The sequence below is a fragment of the Sabethes cyaneus genome, chromosome 2, assembly GCF_943734655.1.
Source record: "Sabethes cyaneus chromosome 2, idSabCyanKW18_F2, whole genome shotgun sequence".
NCBI lineage: Eukaryota > Metazoa > Arthropoda > Insecta > Diptera > Culicidae > Sabethes > Sabethes cyaneus.
In genome coordinates, this window is record NC_071354.1 from 101,755,079 (window position 1) to 101,778,225 (window position 23,147).

Genomic DNA, 23,147 nt, shown 5'->3' on the forward strand with positions numbered 1-23,147 from the left:
CCGCAAGATGCTTCGATCAGGGAGCATACGCCGCCGCACAAAGCTTACGATGTACAAAACGCTAATCAAACCGGTAGTCCTCTACAGATTTGAGACAGTAACTTTGCTTAAGGAAGACATACTTGCACTTGGCGTATTTGAACGAAAGGTGTTGCGAACTATTTCTATCGGAGTACAAACGGAAAGCGGAGAGTGGCGGAGGCGTTTGAATCACGAGCTACAGGCACTGCTTGGAGAAATTCCCATCGTACACCTGGCGAAAGTTGGGAGACTGCGGTAGGCCGACCACGTCGCAAGGATGCCGGACGACTGCGTAGTGAAATCCGTTCTCTTCAAGAATCCCACCGGTACCAGGAATAGGGGGGCCCAAAGTGCTAGATAGCTCGACCAGGTTGAAGCCGGCGGACTTGCGTGAGTCGAGGCGCGCAACGAATTGACGACGAGTAGCCCAGGACCGAGTACAATGGAGAGGAATTCTTGATACGGCAGGAGCCACCCCGGCTCTCGGCTGGTGCAGTAAGTAAAACCTTCAATTCCTGCCTTACTGCTTAAGAAACAATGTTTAAGAATAACACTAGTCCAGTTAAAGTTGGAATATTGCCTGAGAGTCATTATTGCTGTGCACGTCCGTCTTCACTGTTGTTTAGCAAATGTTGATGCTGTATTTATAGGAGGCCTCCGATTTAGCGATTCTCATAAATACTACGGAATTGGAATGAGGTAGGATATTGGTCAGGATTCACTTCAAGCAAATTGCGACAGTAACAGAATTGCAAAAAAAAATCAGATGAATGAATAAACAGTAAAACCAAAATGAAAACTGTTTGTACTGTTAATGTTTACACTCTTAAAGAAAGGATTGTATAACATTTCGCCGAATACCATTTCGCGGAAAACCAATTCTCGGTTGACCATAACGCGTAATATAATGTTTTGCGGAATACCATTTCGCGAAAATACTTTTACTGGGAAGTACCATTTCACGGAGAACCTTTTTACGGAAAGTACCATTTCGCGGATGTGATCTCCTCCTTATTCGCTGTCGCTCGTTCCAACTCGTTCAACTGAAGGAAAGTAATAGAGGTCAGTAGACCTAGGCAGGCTTGGCATGTTCTGTTCGCCTCGATTTTGCTTTTTTGATTACTGCACCTCAACCATGCAGAATTTGAAGAAGTGGTATATGGGGCATTTGTAGAGCTAATGATTATCTTCAATACTGTTGAAAAAAGTAAAGTTATCTTTTCTATTTACGGCATCATAGGGATGCAAAGCTGTTGGTAGCAAAAAGAGTGCTCGTTTGACTAGCAACGGAGTAGCAGCCTTATAGCACAATATATACAAAAGACATAGTAATGCTTACTACAGCAATATTGCAGATAATAACTTATCCTGCAAATGCCCCATACACCACTTTTTTAGTTTCTGCTTGGCTGAGGTGCAGTAATCAAAAGAGCAAAGTCGAGCGAAAAGAGCGTGCGAAAAGTCTCGCCCTGAATCATCAAGTGTTACTATAGGTAGTTGTTAGTGATATTGTTATTGACCTACCTAGAATTTCTAGAGTTCGATTAGTCTTTGAGTTATGCAAAAATTTATGTTTTATTTGTATGAGAGCCTCCCTTCCAGAGAAGGGAGGGGTCTCAAACTATCATAGAAAAAAATCCTGCCTCCAGAAACCCTCACATGCCAAATTTGGTATCATTTGCTTGATTAGTTCTCGAGTTATACAGAAATTTGTGCTTCATTTGTATGGAAGCACACCCCCCTCCCCCTAAAGAGGGGAGGGTCCTAATTTACCATAGAGAGCCCCACATGCCATACTTGGTTCCATTTGCTTGCTTGGTTCTTGAGATTTGTATTTCTTTTGTTTGGGAGCCCATCCTCCTTAAGGGGGAAGCGGTCCTAATTCACCACAGAAAACCAAATTTGGTTCCAATTGCTTGATTATTTCTGGAGTTATGCAGAAATTTGTGTTTCATTTGTATGGAAGCCCTCCCTTCTGAGAGGAGGGGTCTTTAACCATCATAAGAACCTTCCCTGGCCCCAAAAAGCCCTGTATACAAATTTTCAAGCCGATCGATTCAGTAGTTTTCGAGTCTGTAAGGTACATACAGATATAAATTCATTTTTATATAAAAAAAGATTTACACGAATCTAATACATAGTTCCTTTTGGCCGGCCGCTAGCACAGTTAGGGCTATATGGCTCTAATACATAGTGATTTGATTATATATAGTGATATAGTGAATATAGAGTTTCTTTGCGCCTATTATGTTGTATATTGAACATTTACGAATCATCTCGGCGTTTTGTTCAATTAATTTGAGTATGCGTAACTTTTGCGCATGCTATACCACTTTTAATTGTCAACAAACTTTGAAGGCAAGACTTAGAGTCTCGTTGCATCTTTATTTGCTCTTTGCTCCGTGATCGTCAGTATACCAAAAAATTACCGTAAAGGGAGGAATTTTCTCTGCTGGCCATTATTCTGGTTTTTTCCTGCCACTAAAAGTGGTTCTTATCAACGTCAAGGAACGCCGCCGGTTAATTTGCGTTGCCACGAGTTTGTTTTTAAATTTGCCTTTTTGCCACGTCCTTGTGAATATCAGTCGAGTGAGTGGCTGAAATTCTGGAAGATAATCGTTTGCGCAGCTTCTTAGTCCGTGTCCGTAAATTACCACCTTCGTTTCTGAACTTTTTGTTTTTGGCTGGTTTGGGAAATTCTGTTAGTTTGATAACCGAACGACAAAAAAAAAACGAAATCGTGTTTCAACAAGACGAAAAAATACAATGTTCGCGGTAGCCGGACATAATTTAGTGGTGCCGCAAAGGTATCAAAGAACGAGAGAAGTGAAAGCCAGCTAATGGTTTCTGCTGTGAAAAAAACTAAACTTAGTGTTTTACAATTACGAAAAGCTTAAAGGTTTCATGAAACGAAAATTTATTTTGTAATTTATCAACATATTTTAATGTTTTACGCATTGTGAAATTTTTTGGCATCAGAAACCAGATTTCGAGAATTGCAAATATTCTGAAAGGTTACATATCTTATTTATAATTTTTGGCGATGATTTTCGAAGTGTTAAATATTTACGTTTCACACAACTCAAGCTGCTTACCTGCTCTGCATATACAAGTACTTTTGAGCGGTTAAGTATAAAGGAAATGTCATTAACGCGTAAAATGAAAAGAAGTGGCCCTAAGTGGGAACCTTGTGGAACCTCAGAGGTGACTTGAATAGGGGCCGAAAGGAAGGGCATTTTGAAAGTGAACAATTTGTTTGCGTTCCGTTAAATATGACTGAAGCCATTTCAAGAGTTTCGGTTCTATTCCAATTTTTGCTAACTTGAAGCATAGTAATGGTATGTCAATTCTGTCAATATTCCTGGTGGGGTATAGCCGTCTGTCACTCTCGCGACCTGGCTGGCCCACCGTAACTGCCCGACTTTCACCACATGAACAATGGGAATCTTTGCAAGGAGTTCCTGCAGCTTGTGGTTCTTGCGCTTGCGCTACTTCGCTTTTCCTTTGTAATTCGCTAAACTACCGAATCGAATATGGCAAGTAAACATATGTCTACCGTAAGCCAAACTACAGTTTCAAATTGGTAAACAACCTCCGGTCTAATTATCATTTTATACATACACCCCCCTTAATCGAAAATATCTTGCAGAGGGCAAAGAAGATCCAAAATCCGGTTTTTATGCGTCGTTGAACTTCCACATCCGTGCGACTGTCGGTGGTAACTAGAGCCCACAAATTTATGAACTCATCAACCATTTCAAGTTCATCGCCGTCAACAGGTACACGGTGAGTGGAAAGCGTAAGCGAATCTTTTCTTGAGTCCTCAATTCATATATATTTGGTTTTCAACGTGCTGATTCTCAGCAGAATCCTCCTAGCCTCTTGGCGTAAGTTGTCTTCTCCGTCGCAAAGTTTCTAGTGATAATGTCAAGGTCGTCTGCAAAGCCTAGAAGTCGTTTTTTTGTTGAAAATCTTGTCTCTCGTTTCGATGGCTACTTGCCGAATCACACCTTGAATAGCGAAGTAACATACAGAATAGTCCATCTCATTGCCACATCCCACGGCGTGATAGGAAGGGGCTCGTAAGGTCCACAAAACGAGCACGTAGCACACCGCCCGTTCCAGGGTAACTTCTATCATCGGGAATCCGTGCATTGCCTGTCATAGCTCTACGCGTACGACTATATCGTATACTGCCTTAAAATCGATGAGATGAAATGGTAGGTGTTAAGTCAGACCGAACCAAGTGATAAAACTCTGATTTTGATGATGATGATGATGATGATGATGATGATGATGATGATGATGATGATGATGATGATGATGATGGTCCCACCTCATACCCCTACAACGGTTTGAGCGAGACGATTTATCTATTAAGATATTTATATAATAACAATGTAGCCAGGTGCAAAAGCAAATAACGAACTGGCTTCTAATGCAGACATATCCAACTGATCATTCAATTTCCAGATTGTGTATGTCTGTGTTGAGAAAAATACGTTCAAAGTTTGCTGCTTTGTGTTGTTTTAGAGCTATCAATCGTTCGAAATCAATCATGTCCGATTAGAGTAAAATGTAACTTCGAAAGTTCTTGATCGTTTGCTGTCATCAACTCGTTTTTTTTTATTTTGCGACTTGGTCCGGACTGATTTAACATCGACCAAATGGGAGGGTACGTTGTACTCCTGACATTCCTGACGGATTTGTCGAAGAGTAAAACATCTAATCCGTAGTAGCGCGATGAAAGAAAAAAAATTAATATTTTGTATGCAGAGCCCAAAAGTTATAAAAATCTCCAAATTTCTACCAACAAAGCAAAAAAAAATTGTTGCAATACATTGACTAGAGTCTGGGAAAAGGTACATATAGTTTGAAAACCGAGTTTTTACAAGAGCGAAGTTTTATTCCGTCGAGGTTGTACTTGACGCATTGGAAAACCTATGTGTATAATCGTTTTTCATCCGGTTCCCATGGTTGAAACATTACTAAACCAGTATCAAAATAAGTAGAAAACTTCGAAATAAAAAATTAGTGATTTCAAAACTTCAAAACTTTTAGTCGTTTATATCCCCTCAATAAAGTCAAGCGCAGTCCTACGTCAAACAAGTTTTGTGTTATGGCTGATTATAATTTACAATATCGTTGAATGAAGTACCGCTTATAGCGTTGTAAATTTATAAAACAGACTAGTACTCAATTCAGCAATTTTGCAGATGAGATTGAGCTGTACAAGTGTTCTACTCAAGGATTTTGCTTGTCTGTCTGGAGTGGTACAGTTGAATGAGCTGAATCGAATTTAAATGAGTGGGCCAGCCTACTTTCATGCATTAATTAGTTCGAATAAAGCAAATTTTCAATGTCACTTTTTCCTGATTTTATTTTATTGTTCGTTAGGAAATTCTTTCATTAATTCTGCACGCTGGTATTTCCTGCTCGACGGAACTGTGCTTTAATTTCAATCCCGAATATACATAAATACAAAGTTGGAAAGGTAAAATTTCGGAATGGTTTCCTAGTAGCATTCGCAGTCTCGTCCCAATGCCAGATACCACACGCTACTGATCCCCCCTGTCCTTTCTTTCCTTGCTGTCTCCTGCATTGTGGTCAAACGATGCCGATAAAGCTGATTCTTGTTATAACAGGTTCTATGGGTAAATAGCTCGTTGTCGTCATGTATGCTTCTGCGGCTCATTGCGTTATACTGAGCTGCTGCGGGAATCCGTATATAAACGTGGGTTTATATACCACTCCGACTTCTCTTTTCTGGGTGGAAAACAAGTTCTTTCCAGGTCCGGCAACACGATATCCCGTTTTTGCTGTTTCTGCTGCTGGTGTCTACATAAAAACTGGTCGACATCGGCAAGTACATAGAGCGAGAGAGTCAGGCTCACACTGCTGCGAAGAGAGACAGAAACATACAAGTGCCTTGGTCTGTCGCTCGGTTCTGCCAGTAAGAGAGATGTATCGATTTTTCCATTTATAGCAGAAATGAAAATTTATGTTTTATGAGTTTTTCATACTAACGAGCCGCTCTCTATTCAGAGGCCGTACAGAAGAAACGTCGTTATTATGCGATGGTGAGTTGTTGTTCTGGTTTTACAGCAACTTTGCTTAACCAATGTCCCGAAACGTCTTCCTCTCCTGCAGGCCTTGCGGTTGAATCCCATGAATAGTTGAGGTCTTGTGGTTTCGATCACACAACAGGACATTTGAGATTTAACAACGTGTGTATTCAGAGCGGTTATTGGAATCTTATATCAGACAATATTTCACAAAAAGGTACTACTCTCTGGTTTGGTAGTAAAAAATAAAATGCTGATCTCACAAACCATGTTTAATGCTACATTAATATGCGTCTGGGAAATCTTTGAAATAAGAGGTTTTACTGGTCAGTTATCCGAGAACATCAAAAATCTCGAAAGATTGAAATGCTTTGACTATATTGTAGCTATTATGGCTTACATTAGACTTTCTGGAAGAGATAATCTCATTCAGCAGAACGGGAATGGATTAATAAATAATATCTAGAAACTTCCATTTATATTTATGCAAAATCCTTGGAATCTACTGTTCTGCAGCTCTGTTAATTTGACAAAGCTAATAGCGAAAATAATTTAAAATACCATAACGCATATGTAATTTGCGATGATATCATCCTATAATAGTGCATGTTCGTGTAATCCAGGTTCGAGCTATGTACGACTACGTTGGCTTGGAAAATGTATTGTAAATATTTTTCCTGCCGTTGGAGCTTTACTGATAACAGCTGGTGCTGGTTTCGATTACTCTGGATTTGGAATGTACGTTGTTAGCAAAAGTCTTTGCAAGTATCCTTCTTTATTTTATTGGATTGCGAAAGTTTCATTGTGTTTTCGAAATCGATTTAATGTGCAATTGGTTGAAATGTGCAATAAGCACAACTGTGTATTTTCAGTAAAACCTAATTGTTAAACATATTCACATCAACATAATTTACGAGTCAAACTTCTACTACAATGGTGCAAAATAGTGATCCGCAAGAAATTTCATTATATGAAAACTTTATTTTGCTCTACGATTCTGTGTTTGTTGAATTACGACAAATTTTGCTGTTTTAAATTCTAATCGACTGTAAGTCGCGTTAGTTTTTGTTCTTTTTGATTTCTAAACTAGGATTAGGCTTGTGACGATTTACAGTTACACAATCATCATTAATAAATTACTCTTTTTTTTTAATTGATTGGTGTTGGTATTGCATTTTTAGTATGATATATCTGATTTATTCTTTTTTTTTGCATTTTTACAGGTAAGACTCCAGGTTACCAGTGAAAAACTATCCACTGAAAAGCAACTCAGACAGCTAAAATCAGGTGTAAACAAGTGAAAAAATGTCCTTACGGTATAACACGAAGAATAATCGGCAGTGAATAAAATTTTACAAGTGAATTAGGGGATTTCGATGTGTGTTCTTTAATACCAGTGCCTCGAATATTAGCAGTGATTTTTATTTTTGTCAGCCATATTGTGTTTACTTTTATCTGTGGCAGATTGGAGCATTTTATTTTTGGTTTACATTTCAAGCGTTGTTCGACGAAAAAGTGAAATTGTTCTAGATGTTTGAATTCCGAGCGGTAAATTCCGGGCACGCGAAAATCGAAGCAACTTTAAGGTGATCTAAAATGACGAATCAGTGATAATAAATGGTAGCTGGGAAACACAGTCAGGACAGGACAGTGTGCTGTATATATGTTGTGTGAAGCTGTGAACTCTGTGATAATAGTGACATGCGCAGTATTTCTTCCCAAACAGTCTGATATAGAAAATTGAAGATAATGAAATTGGATCTTTAAATTGCTATAGGGAAGTTTTTCTCGGGCTGGCGGTTTCCATAAACATGGCGGCTCCGGAACTTCTCCACACAGCACTGCGCTTACTCGTCGGGCGTGTCAGGCTGATTGGCTCCGGAATTTCAGAATGAGCTGATGGTGTCCGTATGTTAACGTGTGTTTTGAAGCAGTGGATATAAATATATGCGTAATATTTGTAGATTTAAACTTTATTTGAATTTTCGGGACGCAATATTGATTCAAAATGTTTAAAAAAATACACAGCGCGCTTTAAATTTATCTCCAATGCTATTTAATGTTTTACGCTTTGTTTCGTATTAATAAACATGCATTCTTCATAATAATTGTGAACGTTTTGGCCTTAAGGTCCCAGAATTTCATGAAATTTTGATACAAGTATGCTTGATGACAGAGGTGGGCACCGCTAACCGAAATTTAAGCTTCGCTAACAGCTAAACCGCTAATTCAAAGCGTTAGCTTCGATAACCGCCAACCGTTAATTTTGTTAGCAGTGCAAATTTAGCAGTACTTTTTTAAAGACCAATTTTGGAAAAAAGAAAACCTTCGTTGCAAAGGTCTAAGAAACAATATTTACTTGCATTTTCATTTAAAAATATTTGCTCTACTGCACACTTGGTTCCTGAAATATGAATTGGCAAAGTGGGAGGGTTTATTTCTAATTTCCGTCGCAGTAAGTAAAGCCGTTCTCATTTTCATCATTTGTTGGATGGATGGATGAATACTCCAAAAGTTCTTGTGCTGATTTGACTAAAACACACTTACCTTCCGATCTGTGAACTTTGAAATCACTGAAAGCGATTATTAAAGCATATTATTGAAATTACGCAATTGACTTTATTTCTTAAATTCGTCGTACCGTTTTAAAATCCGTCCATCAAAATTTTTCATCGTCCGAACTAAAAATCACAACAATGTTTACGAAGCTAACGCGCATGTATTTGTGTAGGACGGCATGGCAAATGTTATTCTGCAAAATTTCTGCAGGTCAGGCAAGTTTTATATACAGCCTCAACAAAATTGTAGATTGTATGAATAAAAGAGTATGCTTTACTTCGTTACGTTTTATTCATACGGGCTAATAAATAGTTTTACAAATGTCCCTTATATAACTTTTTCAACTTTTACTTGACTGATACGGTATTGTCAAATGAGTCAAAATTGAGTCAAAGTGAATTGAAACATCCTTGTTAAAGAATTTAAGGTCTTCTACTTTCCCAAAAAACTATAGAAATGTTTTCATGCATGGATAGCTAAGCAAGTTTTGATATATTTCCAATCAAAGATGTTGGTTCTATGATATTTGGTTCACGAGACATGAGATTTTAAAACAAGTAAATGTTGAGGAAAATAGATATTTCTTAAAGTGCGCATGATCGGTTGTTAGTTGTTCAGCTATCTATAACTCAAGAACAACAAATACGCTATTAAGAAATTTTTAATAAGAAAAAATACTGAAAGAATACCGAGAGAATATAAAATACGACCAAGAAAAAAAAATTAAATTTTTCTGAGAATTAGAACATAGCTTTTGCGACTTTTCTTTTGAGTTTTCCACCACATCACAGCGGAAAATTAAACGTTATGTAAAACTTTTTCCAGTTGATATTCTTGCTGAGAAAATTTATTCACATTTTCATACCAAAAACCAAATGCTTCAAGAGTTATAAACTTTTGAATTAAGCGTTGTTAGAGTTTTCTGGGAAAATAGCAGACCTTGGATTTTTAATCCATTTTGCCTGTGGTGTGGTAAATTTCATGGATTTCATTTTGTGCGATAGTTTAGAATATGCATGATATAATAGGAATAGGTATGATATATGCATTTCGAGTAGCACTAAGCAACAATAAAAATGCGTGTTTTATGGAATTTTGGCAGCGATATTCTCTTTATTGTAACAGTCTCGGGCGAGTGCTTTTATTATGTTTCTGTTTGTTTATCTTGTCTATTCTGAAAAGTTTAAGGATACGTGGCCATCGAGAAGTCGGTTACTTATTTCTTCTATACTTATTTTATAACGATCTGACTGGGGGAAGTCGATAAAAAAATGTGCTTAAGTATTCCAGTGGCATGTAAATCATTCTTGATGTAATCAGACACCGTTTAATTTTTGTAAAATCATATTTTTCGAACTTTACTCAAATATTTTTTCGAACCTTTTGCTTGGAAGCTAAACAACATACTAAAATAAACTTTTTCGTTTTGACGGTAAACTATTGATAAAGAATGTATTTTAGACATATCTTTTGCGCAAGGGAAATTTCCTGAGATTCCTGAAGCATTCTTAAAGGTTTCCGGTCTTTAAAAGTGGGGATCGCCGAAGATTCAGAAACTACCGTGGTATTACAATTCGGTTGCTGCCTCGAAATTGTTCGAAATAATTGTGAGTGCCGCATTAATTCAACGCACCAGACAATACATTTCCTCGGGCCACCACGGTTTCATGGCTGGTCGCTCCGTGACTACAAATCTTCGAGACTTTACTTCTAATTGTATTACCGAAATGAAACGTAAGGCACAAGTGGATGTAAAAGGTATATACTGATTTAAAAGCGGTCTTCGACCGCATCAATCATCAAATACTGCATGACAAAATATCACATCTGGGTGCTTCGCAACAGTTTATCACATGGCTTCGCTCGTATTTGTGTGGAAAAACCCTGCAAGTGAAACTTGAGTCTAAGTTATCGTTGCCGTTCACAAATAAATCTGGTGTACCTCAAGGCAGTTACTTGGGTCCACTTTTGTTTATATTACAGGTATACCTCGATATAAGACAGCCTCGTTATAAAACAACCTCGATATAAGACAATTCGATATAAGACAATTCTGTCTTATATCGAAACAAATCCCTTTTACAAAGCTGATAACGAGCTGAGAGCTGATTTTCCATTCTGAAATCGGTGCCATGAAGATGTTGATTATTTCAATATAACCCCAAAAATAGTAAAAAACTAATAGTTCAAACAATAATAAATAGTTCAAAAACCGTAAACACATAACACAGAGCAAAATTGGCGACCGCTAATGCAAATTTTTTTTTGAAAAAACCATGTTTCGATGTAAGACAATTTCGATATAAGACAACTTTTAGAAATTATAAATTATAAGACAATTTCGAGGTATCCCTGTATTCTTTAACGAAGCTGCCTCTGCTCTAGGAACTGGTTGCAGACTGGTATATGCTGATGATCTTAAAATGTACTTGATGATTCGTTGCATCGAGGATTGTCGTTTTCCACACGAAAGCAAGTGAAAGCTGCTATGCGATTGGCAGCGAGCGTTCTGCCTATATTGCTGTTATTCGCTTCTATGCGAAAACCTTCCCAAAGAAAAATAAAAACAAAAATGACTCTGTTACCAGTTTTGATCGCCGAATCGTTCGGACTTCCACTTCTGTTCTGTGCAGTCGTGGTAGATTCGAATTTCTATTGAGCGGTGCTGGTAGAGTCAGTTGGATCATTGCACCACCGGCTGTTCGAGGCTGCAAAGTCCGTTGATAGAGAAGGCCCGTTTGAGCTGCTGCTTTTTATAAAGCAAATTTAACAATATAAAATATTTATGCCTCTCATAAAGTTGTCTCATAGGTCATAAACGATAGACATCTTTTAAAATATGTTAACACAGTTGATTTTTAGTACAACCTTTTGTACTAAGCTGATTTTAAGCCAATTATCTCGAAAATTTGATGATGTAGATACTTGGTGTCTTCGTCATAAACCGACACCTTACCGAAAAGACCTGAGATGTCGGCGTGGGAAACGGATTTGACTATCTGTTATGGGAACAACTCGCCCTACTGTGTTGTTCGTTGACAATCCTCGCTCTTCAATAAGTGATTCTATATACAGGTCGGACTCGATTATCCGGGTGATGGGTGGTCGCCATCAATATTGGGCGATGACATTGTCCATGGGAGGTGAACGTTGTTCTTTCTTGATCCTTTACTTATCATATATTTGGTTTTCGACACATTGATTCTTAGCCCAATCCTCCTAGCCTTCGTCAATGAGGATCTATCAAAATGTCTGTCGTTTTTTTAATCAGCATAAGCAGTACGTTCCTCATTCATAAGGTTGCTATGTGACACAATCACCAATTTTCGAGCAAAAAATGACTCGTGCATAAAGACCAAGCTAAGTTATTTTCGATTCAGCGAAATATTGGTGGTTGCCAATGATGTTCCTGTAAAAATAGGTAATTTTCCAAGTGATCCATAATAGGGACCAAAACAAAGTAATTTTTCACAATTATGGATCACTTTGATTCCAATGTAATTTTTACAAATTCAAACAGTTTAGCACCTATTACAAACATTTTTTAAGCAGAATCGAAAGCTGCACAGAGCTGAGTTTTTGTAAAATGCTGTTTCTGAACTACGCAGTACAGGAAAGGTACGTAAGGCAGTAAAACGCTATGATGGTTCATATGCAACGGTTCATCGCAAAAGTTAAGCGAATGTTAGCTCTCATGCAACAATCTAAAACGTTAATTTTTTCCTTAACTTTTTAGAGTTTGAATTTACTGGTTCTTCGAGCTTTCGGTCAAATACGCGCGATTTCCTTCTATGTTTATTTATCATTTTTTCGGTTTATTGTCACCTTTCCACTGCTTCATACAGAGTCGCATCATAGCAGTGATTAAATTAAACTCTTGCTTCGATTAACTTTTCCGAGATCCACTGTACCTACTTCGTTAATAACAATTCGGAAAAAAGAAAACTTCATCCTATACTAGTCTTTTCGGAGCCCACGCTGGTGAGCCAGACTTTTTTTCCAGGACAAAAAATCAGTCGTGAAATCGCGAAAAGCATTCCCAAAGGCTGATCGGTAGGTGCCTACGAAGAAGGACGGCAGGCATCTAAAGACAGACCAAAAGCCACACAAGGCCTTTCATACGATTTGAAATATGTTATTTTTATGTTATTACATGATTTGAATAAAGTTCATTGAGAGAATTCGCTGCAAAAAGTGTATTTTTATTTTGATCCATAATATGATGAAAATTGTTTCATAATTGTGACCGCTTCCAAAAGTGATCCATAATTGTGTATTTGATCAGTCATAATATAAGCTTAATTTTCGTGGAAAACTTGCACTAAATGGGTTTAATAACTGAATCAACTGAAAGATTACATATTTCTGTAACTAAAAACATCTATAAACTGCTTTTAAACAATAGTATGCGTTACAATTGATTGATTTAAAATAATACTTCTGCTTAAACGGTCCATAATTGTGGGGGAACTGCAAATGATAAAGTCGGAATCGTCCACGAAGTTTAGGAAAGGCTACTCTAGCTAAAAATCGCACCTCTCACTTACACTAAACACTTACAGGACATTCTATATCTTTGCGCCAAATTATGGTGTGATTCGAAAGGACACTAGAGTGCCCCGAATTTCGCTCCAGGGTAGCCGATGATCAACCGCGTTAGTTTATTCGGAAACTTTATCTGCCAAAGCTATTCGTGTTTGACTGCATCATATGCTGCTTTACAATCTACGAGTATATTATGCGTACCAACGTTGTGCCGAACATTTCTGAATGATTTGTCGGAGTGTGCAAATTTGAAAGCCGGGCTGGCATTGGTGTTCTCTGGCATTTTTTGCTTTTGGAGATAGATGACGTAACAAGATCTGAAAAGGCAACTTGTAAGCGATGTTGTCCAGCGTAATCCGCAATATTTGCCGGACACTCTCCTTAAATAGTACTCTGGGTTCTCGGGAGGGACTTTTTCACTCGTGGGAAAACCTCCGGTGATACCCTTTCATCGCTGTGCGTCTTCCAGTGCGTCAAGCCAGTAGTAATTTTTTTTAGAGGTTTGGTCACTTAGTTAGAGTCAATAAGATCGTTGCACTAGCCTCACAATATCTTTCTGTGCACTAACAGCTAGCGGCGAAGTCTGTTGAACAAATTAGAAGGTCAAGTTTCTAAGAGGGAACTCGACACCTAAGTTTTGCTTTGCTTTTACGATCACTTTGCCACTTTTGATTAAGCATCTCGGAGTCTCTTGATAAAGGCTTAGTAAAGATATATTGCTGGCTCCACGAACTTTTGTTTTAAACATATCGCTAGAAGATTATAAACGTTAATCAAAACCGATAAAGCAGTCTAGAAGGGTATAACGGTAAAAAAAAACCAGCTGAGTCATTTCTTTAAGGAAATCTGATATTTGCTAGTATAAACTTGTTTTTGATGGCTCGATTAGGATTAGGAGTCAATTAATACTTAAAGAATTCAGTAACAAACTAATTTCTTTGAACTATCAGTTAGATCTTTATAAAACACGATAGCAAGTTAAAAAGCGGCTAAATTAATTTAAATCAAAGCAATTTTTGTAATGGAGTACGCCAATGTTTCTGGCTGGCAAAATCCGTAATAAACTCACACGAGAACTCACACTTTAGAAACATCTAAATCGAGATTTCAACAGTGGGAGTAGAGCCTAAATGTAGCATAAATTAAATTGAATGGCAAACATAGCATAGCGTGATATCTCCTTTTTTTTCAAAAGCGGCTCTGTTGCGATGTTGTGCCTTCAATAATCTATCTAGTTAATGGACTGGCTTGTCTGTAGTGCGGAAATCTCTTAGGTGGTTAGTCTGGTACCAGAACGAATCATCCCAGTCAGAATCACACTTGCCCATACCACACGTTCAAGCTCGGTATCCATCCATGCTTGTGCCTGAAAAAGAAACGTCACAATGCTCGCACCGGAGCTGAATAATGCCCATATATAAAACAGTCACCCAGACATACGCAAATTCTCTGGGTCTTGCAATGCAGTAGCAAACGGTCTTATGTACCAGAAATTCCCCGGAGCATAACATTTTGGTATGGGGTTAGCTGTACATACTGCGCTCTGTTTTCATACATAAATTATATCCAGCACGTGAAATATAATATGAAGTTTTGTTGTTGTCAATGTGTGCGCGGGTGGCTGCGCCGGAGACGAGGTACGTGTCCGGAATATATAATAATAAAGTTTTAAAGACGATATGCTGAAAGAAGAATTTGAAATGCAGTAAATCTTTTTCGCTCCGTTGGGTCTTGAAATTAGTGTTTATAGGAGATGTCGACGCAGCGCCACTGTGACGTGACCTTGAACCACGGACGGTGATTTTTATTGGAAGGGTTATTTATTGATGTTTATCGACGTTTTCGTTAAAAATATTTCACGTAGGCCCATGTGATATTTAACCAATGGCAATAATAAATGTATCAAAATCAAAGGGGGTAGCTGTATAATGTTAATTGTTATTGATATTTTCAGAACATGATACATTCTACAAAAATTTTCAAACTGCCTTATTTGTGGCCAGAAGAAAAAGAATTACCACTTAGTATTACTTCTTTTAGCTAGCAGGTTGGAGGCGACATAGCTTTTGTGGTACGTCATCGTCTCATAATTTACAAGTCATTACGAGCTGGTCCAAGCCATAGTGTATGCTGTGATGATTTGTTTCTGGCGCGGCTATTGGAAAAGAATATTTAACAGAAAACATAAGTGTTTTGTGCAGAGTCAACTTCGTGCTGCGGCGCACCTGATTCGAACTTAGTACCAGGCACCACTTTCAGATAGCACCGGTCTAATGGGGATATAAAATACTACAATTTTTCTAAAATGAATGCATACCGTCAAACGGAGTAACTTGCAACAACGGGGTAACATGCAACAACGCTATATCGGTCGAATTTATTGTATTTTTGAACTATTACTTCAACTTTCAATCTATATCAATCACCGGATCTTGTTGATAACAGGTCAAAGAAGCCTTAGATACTGTTATGTTGATTTTATGTTGTTTTGGTGATTTTTTAAAAATCTCACAACATGGTGTCAAATTTATCGTCATTTTTTTTGTTCGTAAAACGTTTGTTCCGCCCACAAGCATTTAAAATAAAACATACATTTTTATAGTAAAGTGAATAATAAGGAAGCAAAATAAATTATTTATGATGACTGGTTTTGTTTATCCTGCTTACTACCACATTATTTGTAAAATAAGTACTTAAACGGGGTAACTTGCAACAGCTGGTAGATATAAAAAGCTGTGTTCCGTTAACTTCACGAGGCAAGTTATCATTTAATTTTGCTTCAAGCAATACTAAAAGTACAGCTGAAGAGTGTAAGATGCTTTCGGTAAGTTGGAATGCCAATTTTATTCAGGATTTACTGAAAATGGTCATTGAAGAGGCCTAAAAGAAATTGTCCTCACTGAGAGAAATTGACCACCAATATGATAGTGTCTAGTTACGATCTAGTGTCTAGTTGCAAGTTACTTCGTTTGACGGTACTCTGAATTATCTCAAAAAGCATGAGGAAAGCTCTGTAGTCTTCCGAGTTAGATGTGATGTTGGCCCTACTGAACAGACGCCTAAGCTTCCGGCGGAGATTGCTAAGCATCTCATTCCACCAGGGCACATTACAATTAACTGTTCACGTGTTTGCTGGACAGTTTGTGTTATATGCATCAGTGATCTTACATTACAGGTGTGACACCCAGTTAAAATGGAATCCGTAAACTATTGTGGCAGGAATTACGTGAGGCAATCAGATGTTCTCTAAAAGAACTCCAATTGGTCTTCCTGGGATTCCTGAATTGTGCTCTCTTTAAAAAATTAGCCGCGATGTCAAAAATGGTATGTCTATGGTTTGATAAAGATAAACTTGGTTCTTGAGAGACACCGTGTTGGATGAATTCTGTAATTGGAAAATTGTTATTTTGTTATTTAACAGAATAGCAGTCCTAGGAAGAGTAGTTGCAAATACAGATATTTGCGCATGCATAAATTTGGGACCCTGCCGTTTTCTCCGGAGTATTTTATTTTCTAGGTCTAATTTTTTAAATAACATAAATAGTTTATGGAGTACTTTAAAATTTAGGAACATTAGTAGAGCCAGAAATCACAGCAACTCAAATAATTGGTGGGCCCAAAATTTCTGCATGCACAAATATCTGTACTTTTGGCAGCTCTGGTCCTAGGCTTGTTGGACTATGATACTACAATAATTCAGCTTACCGTTGGCGTTGAATAAATCGAGGATCTAGGTATCGTTGATTCGAGGGTCCTAGATCAGAGCAGCGTTCAGCTGCTCTTTGGTGAACCTCCGGCATAGGACACTAACACGCCCTTGGCCTGGTGGAGGTTCTTCTGGATACAGCGAAAATAATGGTTGGAGAATTCGCGAAAAAATGATTATTTGAATCGATGAACATCCTTCATAAACATAAACTATTCGCCTACCTCGCCGATAATCCACCCATCAGATTTGAATTGTATTACGAACAGAACCTCATCGTGAACATTGGAATTTGTTCAAAAATTGAATATTGAACATTGAGTTTTGCCGATTTAGCGGGTTTAGGATGCCTCGGGGACACCGGAAAGTATTCAAAATAATATCACCATGAAAAGAGAATAGTTTAAAGTAGTATTAGTTGCTTTAGAAACAACAGAGGGTGTTATTTCGCACTTTCTCGTTGCATATTCGTATATTCAACGATGAAAGAAGCAAAAATATATGTGGCTCATTAGTTAGGCAAATTAAACCATTCGCTACTCTCTCATGATAAAACCGTTTGCTGGTGCTCGCTTTATAGATATATTCATTTTGCGAATTTTCCAACCTCTGGTTCTCAGATGTTCGACCCGCATTCAATGGCAGATCGAACCTCTGAGGTTGGCCAGGTGGTTACTGCGTACGTCTCTTGCGAGTTTCTAGACGGCATGGTACGGAGGGAGGGTACGAGTGGAACTTCCTTCTGGGAGTGCCCCGTCATTTTGCAGTGTTAAAGACGGGAGTACCCCACGGAGGGAAGTTTCTCACATTCCGTCTTTAACACTGCAAAATTACGGGGCACTCGCAGAAGGAAGTTCCACTTGTATCGTCCTCGACTTTGCAGCAGAATTTGTTGCGCCTATCTGGATTGCACATCTGCCCCAGGGGCCTGACGCACACGTACTTTTCCAAACATACATTAGCATGAGACGTTGCTCAGTGATCTAACTAGCCGATTTTTGGTCAACCTCCATCAGCAGTTCAACGGTCTTTCCAAGCATATTGCGATGACGTATCCATCATGGTTATGTTGAAAAGCCTCCGTTTTGATTCTAGAAAAATCTCAAAATTCTCCCGTTCGTGGTGCCTACACTGTTCTGGAAGTACCCTCTAAAGCAGAGCAAAGCCTGCTACATTCCGTTATTGAAACTTGACCTTCTGTTTTTATACGTCAGACTTCGCAGCCAGCTGTTAGAGTGCAGGACAATTGCAGGGCCAGTTGCTACGATCCTATTGACTCTAACAGCCTCTTCCAGCCGAGATTCGAACATACGACGATTGGCTTATTAGGCCAGCGCCATACCTCGAAGCCAACTGGGAGGCATGTATGTAGGTATAAACCTTCGGCAGGTTTTTCGTATCATAGGCAAGTAGTTGTGCCCTTTCCTGCGGAGCGAGAGTGGATGTCGTGTTCTGGTCAGAGCAGGCCAGTGTCAAGTAATTATTCTTGAATTGACAGCTCCTGAACTTGGGTCTAATGTTTGAAGTCTCCTGGTCAACTATGTGATCCAGAAGGATGGCGCGGACAGTCTGCAGTTGATCCGTAGTAAGCAGGGAAACGGGATAATCAGCCGTAGTCAAGGCTATGGTGAAAGCTTCCACTACAAACTTTCACTATCCACTGATAAATGCTTAGTTTTTAGTTTTCAAATGTTAAGCAGGGATGATTCCTCCTCAGAATAAAAAAAGAAAAGAGAAAAATTTACACTTTACTCAGTCGCGATTTATGTTGCTCCGTTTTGCTTGAACTTTTCTCTTTTTTACTGATCGCGATTGTTCAGCAACCTGCTCATTGTTCTTCTCATTGAGGAATAAACTGAGCAACAAAGTGCTAATACACATTTTGGTTGCCCATGATATGGCACAAAAAAACTGTTTAGACTTCTCGCAGCGGCAACAGTGCAAAAAATGTTGCATATGATCAATGTGGTTTAAAAAGGTGTGGCAGACGAAGACATGTGATGGTATTAGTAGCGAAAAATCAAGCAAACGACGTCAAACTACAAAAACAAACCGTGTCAGACAATGGGGTTTGTTTTTGGAGTTTGACGTCACGCTTCATCGTGATTGGTCGATTTACGATTCCACCCACACCATGATGAAATTTCTCCATTGCACTAACACCACTTAACTAACTTTGCCACACCTGTATATATCACATTGGCATATGATGATGGTGGATGATAGATATGGCAACAATATAATTCCCGTGCCGTTGCTTACTGCAGTACGAGCGATTTCGAAAATTTCTCATTTTTCGCACATTGAGAATCTAAAGTTTGTTTATATTTCTCTTTATTTTTTGCCTGTTTCTCATTGCGTTGATGTATTTCTCATTTGTGGGAGCAGTTCTGCTCATTGTGTTGAATGAAAAAAGGTGCACTTTTTGCACAATGAGTGAGCAAATGGCAAGCCTGATGTTAAGCATCACGATAAAACAGAACCTTGACGTGGTGTAGAGCTTTTCAATTAATTAGTAAATGAATAGCAGTCACATTTACTTCTGAATGTAAGTATATGTCACCCGGGGGCTTAGGGTTAGTAAGGGTATGTAAGCGGGATACCAGACCCGGTTTGGATGCCGAAGGAGCATTCTACAATCAGGCTTGGCACGCTCTTTTCACTTCGATTTTGCTCTTTTGAATACTGCACTTAAACCAAGCAGAGTTTGTAAAAGTGGTATATGAGGCATTTGTAGAATTAGTTATTATGGTTTATCTTTTGTATTTACGGTGCTTGCTATAAGGCTGCTATCCTGTTGGTAGCATAAAGAGCGCTCTTTTTGCTACCAACGCCATTGCAGCCCCACAGCGCCGTAAATACAAAAGCTAAACCATCACTTTCTTCAGCAATATTGTAGACAATTACTTATGCTACAAATATCCCATACACCACTTTTTCAAATTTTGCTTGGCTGAGGTGCAGTAATCAAAAGAGCAAAATCGAAGCGAAAAGTGCATGCCAAGCCTGTCTACAATCATTATGGGCAATGATAGAGTTGCTAAGGTAGCAGATGCGAAAATTAAGTCAACTTTTATACTATATTACATATAATCCACAATACTAATATTTCTAGCGATCGGTTTTGGAGTTTGGTGACGGATTCCCGTTATAAATACTGCGCACTAGCTCTATGGTCTCGCGAGTTGAGATGCGGGTGCGACTCTATGGTTTAAAGCTTCTGTCGACTACCGCGGTCATGCTGTGCTCAATTATTACAGACCTGTCTTAGCACAATGTATAAATGCCAGAGGATGAAAGATGAAATTTGTTCCATGGGTCGAGCCCTTATAAGTTCACAACTACTGATGGGTGCATGCACGGTTGGGGACTACCGGAGTTAGACGGGGATGCTGAGATCTCCACTTCTTCACAATATTACCTACATTTTACACAATCAAATAGTACCCTGATACTCTGATGGTAACAACACAAAAGGGACCGGCATGGAGTTTTATACGCTACTAACCGACCAGCTGGATAACCCTTAAAAAGGAAAAAAAAATTGTTAGTTTTCAAATGTTAAAAAATTTCATGTAAGTTAAGTTTAAAATTTCGTTTAATATTTTTTGTGTTCATTATTATTTTCCAAACGACTGAACTGTTAGTTATTCACATTGTGATCTCATAAGTCATTCTAAGGATATGTGTTTTTGAACCGAATGGAGAAGAAGGTTAAATTACCATAATTTCAATATATGATTATCATAAAAATACAATTATTGTACACGTAAGTCTGCAATCTTATATGTCTATATGTTAATCTGTAACAGAAGCTCTTCTTTACAATTCCACGTTACCAAATATTTATTTACGCGTAACAGCTATAGTCGACGGTACTATATTTGGAATATGAGCGAATAGCATCTGCATTAATTTATTATCTAAATTGATGTCGGGAAGCACTTAATGCGTCAGTTGTTGTTCGTTCACAATTTGTTTCAATTCCGGCTGCCGGTTTACTCGAGTCTGACCGGCCGGCCCTTTAAAGCTTTTAATAGTAATCCCATTGTGCTTATCCGAAACAGCAATTCACTTTTTCAGCTCGAAATACTTGACTGCACTTGAACGTGCCAGTATGTATGTTCGTCTGTAGACTCAAGTGTGTAGTTTTTTTCCCTGTTTCTGTCATTACCTTGCACTTGTATCTGCGCATTTTAATTGCTCGGCACTGTTCATCAGTCTCGGTGATAGTTACTACTACGATACGTGCAAAACGCTGCTCGGAGATCCGATGAGAGCGGCAATGATTTATTTGTGCAGTACGAACGTACAAAGTATGCTAATTATTCAAGTATAAAGTCATTGGCGGATTTGATATTTACATTGTTGAAATAAAGTAAAATCACAGCGTCTGTGCCAACTGCCAACGCTGTCGTTAGCGGATCATGTAATATGCGAGACCCGTTTGAACGAATTTATTTACGTCTTTATGGTAACTATTCCGCACATCATGACCTGTCTGGTTTTACGCTATCATTCCATTCATTTGTTTGATTTTATTTATATCTGATCACTTAAAATATGTAAGGTGCTCTATTTACTGACATACATTGTCAATTGATATGAGATGGCAGATTGTAAACGTTGTGAGCAGATATAAATCTATCTTATTGATTCGGTTTTTATAGCTCCAGACGTGTAGAATGAATTCATCGTTAGTGTGATTATTTTGGCTAAACTATAATTATTTTGAATATGTCTAAGTAGCCGTTATTTCGACATATTAGTCTTTTTTAATGCATTTACAAAATGTCCAAAACTAAATTGGTTATATTGTAATATTGTTATTTTCTTCGAAACCACGATAGTATAAAAAAATAAAGAAGAAAAAGATGCAATAGGAAAAAACTCTTGATAACATTCATAATTGTGCCATTCTCATCCATTTCGAAACGACAATTTCTTATCGGTAATAACGTTTTGAATTAGGTTTCATTATGAATGCCGGTCAAGGTCAACTGATGAACTTATGGAAACCGACGGCGTATAATATGAACCGCAGAATAATGACTAGGAGTATTCATTCAACTGCAGGTTTTTTTTGTTCACAATTTTTTGTTTTACTTGATATTGTTTGTTCTCAGCTATACACCGGATGATGTTGAAATCATAAATTTTTCGATTGTATTGGGTTGCGCTACATGGGTTGCTAACAGCTTTAGCAACGATGTTCTTTGTTGTTCCAGATGAATTTTATTACCTAATCTTTTCTTTGAGGGCAACTAGGTACTTATCATTTCTTATAGTGACTTAAATCGCTGACATCTACGATTGTCGCTCGCTTGCTTGCATGGCGCAGCCACTTGAAGTGGGAAAATATGGGAACACAGCATGACAAATACAACATGGAAAAATACATTGAATAAGTTGCTAAATAAACACAATAATCGTTTGCGTTAATAAAAGGTATAAATGTGATGGCACTGAACTCATCAATTTTTGTTGCGCCCGATTGTAGAATACGAACCTGGCCTCCCAGTTGGCTTTGAGGTACGAGGCTGGTCTAACAAGCCACTCGTCGTATGATCAAATCTCGGCTGGGAGATGCTACTAAAGTCAATAGAATCGTAGTATTAGCCCCGCAATTTTCCTGTACTGTAACGGCTGACTGCGAAATGTGTTGAAGAAAAACAAAAAAGTTTCAAAATGTTTCGAAAATGGAATGTAGCACCTAGACTTAAACATGCAGACTTCATATCATGCATGCATATCATTTTTCCCAGTTCTTCTAATGTTCATTTTTCACAAAAAAGACACATATACTTCCTCATAAAAAGTATAAAATAACTTGTCCAGCATAAGTCGATATCAAAATGATAAAATGTTGTTCAAGGCATAGCTTTTTCCAATTCCAACTTGTGAATGGTTGACTAGGCTAGGCATGTGTATGTTCGTTTTTTTATTGAAACGCTGCTAGTTAAATATTTTAAATTAAAATAATTTAGGTTCGTGATAAGACATCGTAATGCAGGTACAAATGAGAGCCGTACATAACCGAAATAACAATTGTGCAGAGTAATTCGCAAATATTCACGGCTCGTGGTTCACATGCCTGTTCTTCGTCAGTGTCGGGCTGTGGTGTAAACATCTACCCAAATAGCACAGTGGATCTGACTTTCAGCTTAGATGCATCGTTGAATTTTGTTACTTGAGTTGTTGTCAGGTATAGATAATAGGAAATAGGTATTTGAACTCGTATATCACTTCGA

The 23,147-nt window shown here is 38.1% G+C and overlaps 1 protein-coding gene across 4 annotated transcripts in view; it reads left to right on the plus strand.

Annotated features, from left to right (window-relative positions):
* The window catches only part of LOC128738148 (uncharacterized), a 106,248-nt gene that overhangs the window by 30,290 nt on the left and 52,811 nt on the right, over positions 1-23,147 (plus strand). The window contains exon 1 of one of the 4 annotated variants that reach the window (XM_053833041.1): positions 7,973-8,004. The exons of the other annotated variants lie outside the window; for them this stretch is intronic. Coding sequence (XP_053689016.1) covers positions 7,997-8,004 — 8 coding nt within the window. The 5' untranslated portion in view covers positions 7,973-7,996. Of the gene's footprint in view, positions 1-7,972; positions 8,005-23,147 lie in introns of those variants that run through there. 4 annotated transcript variants of the gene reach the window in all.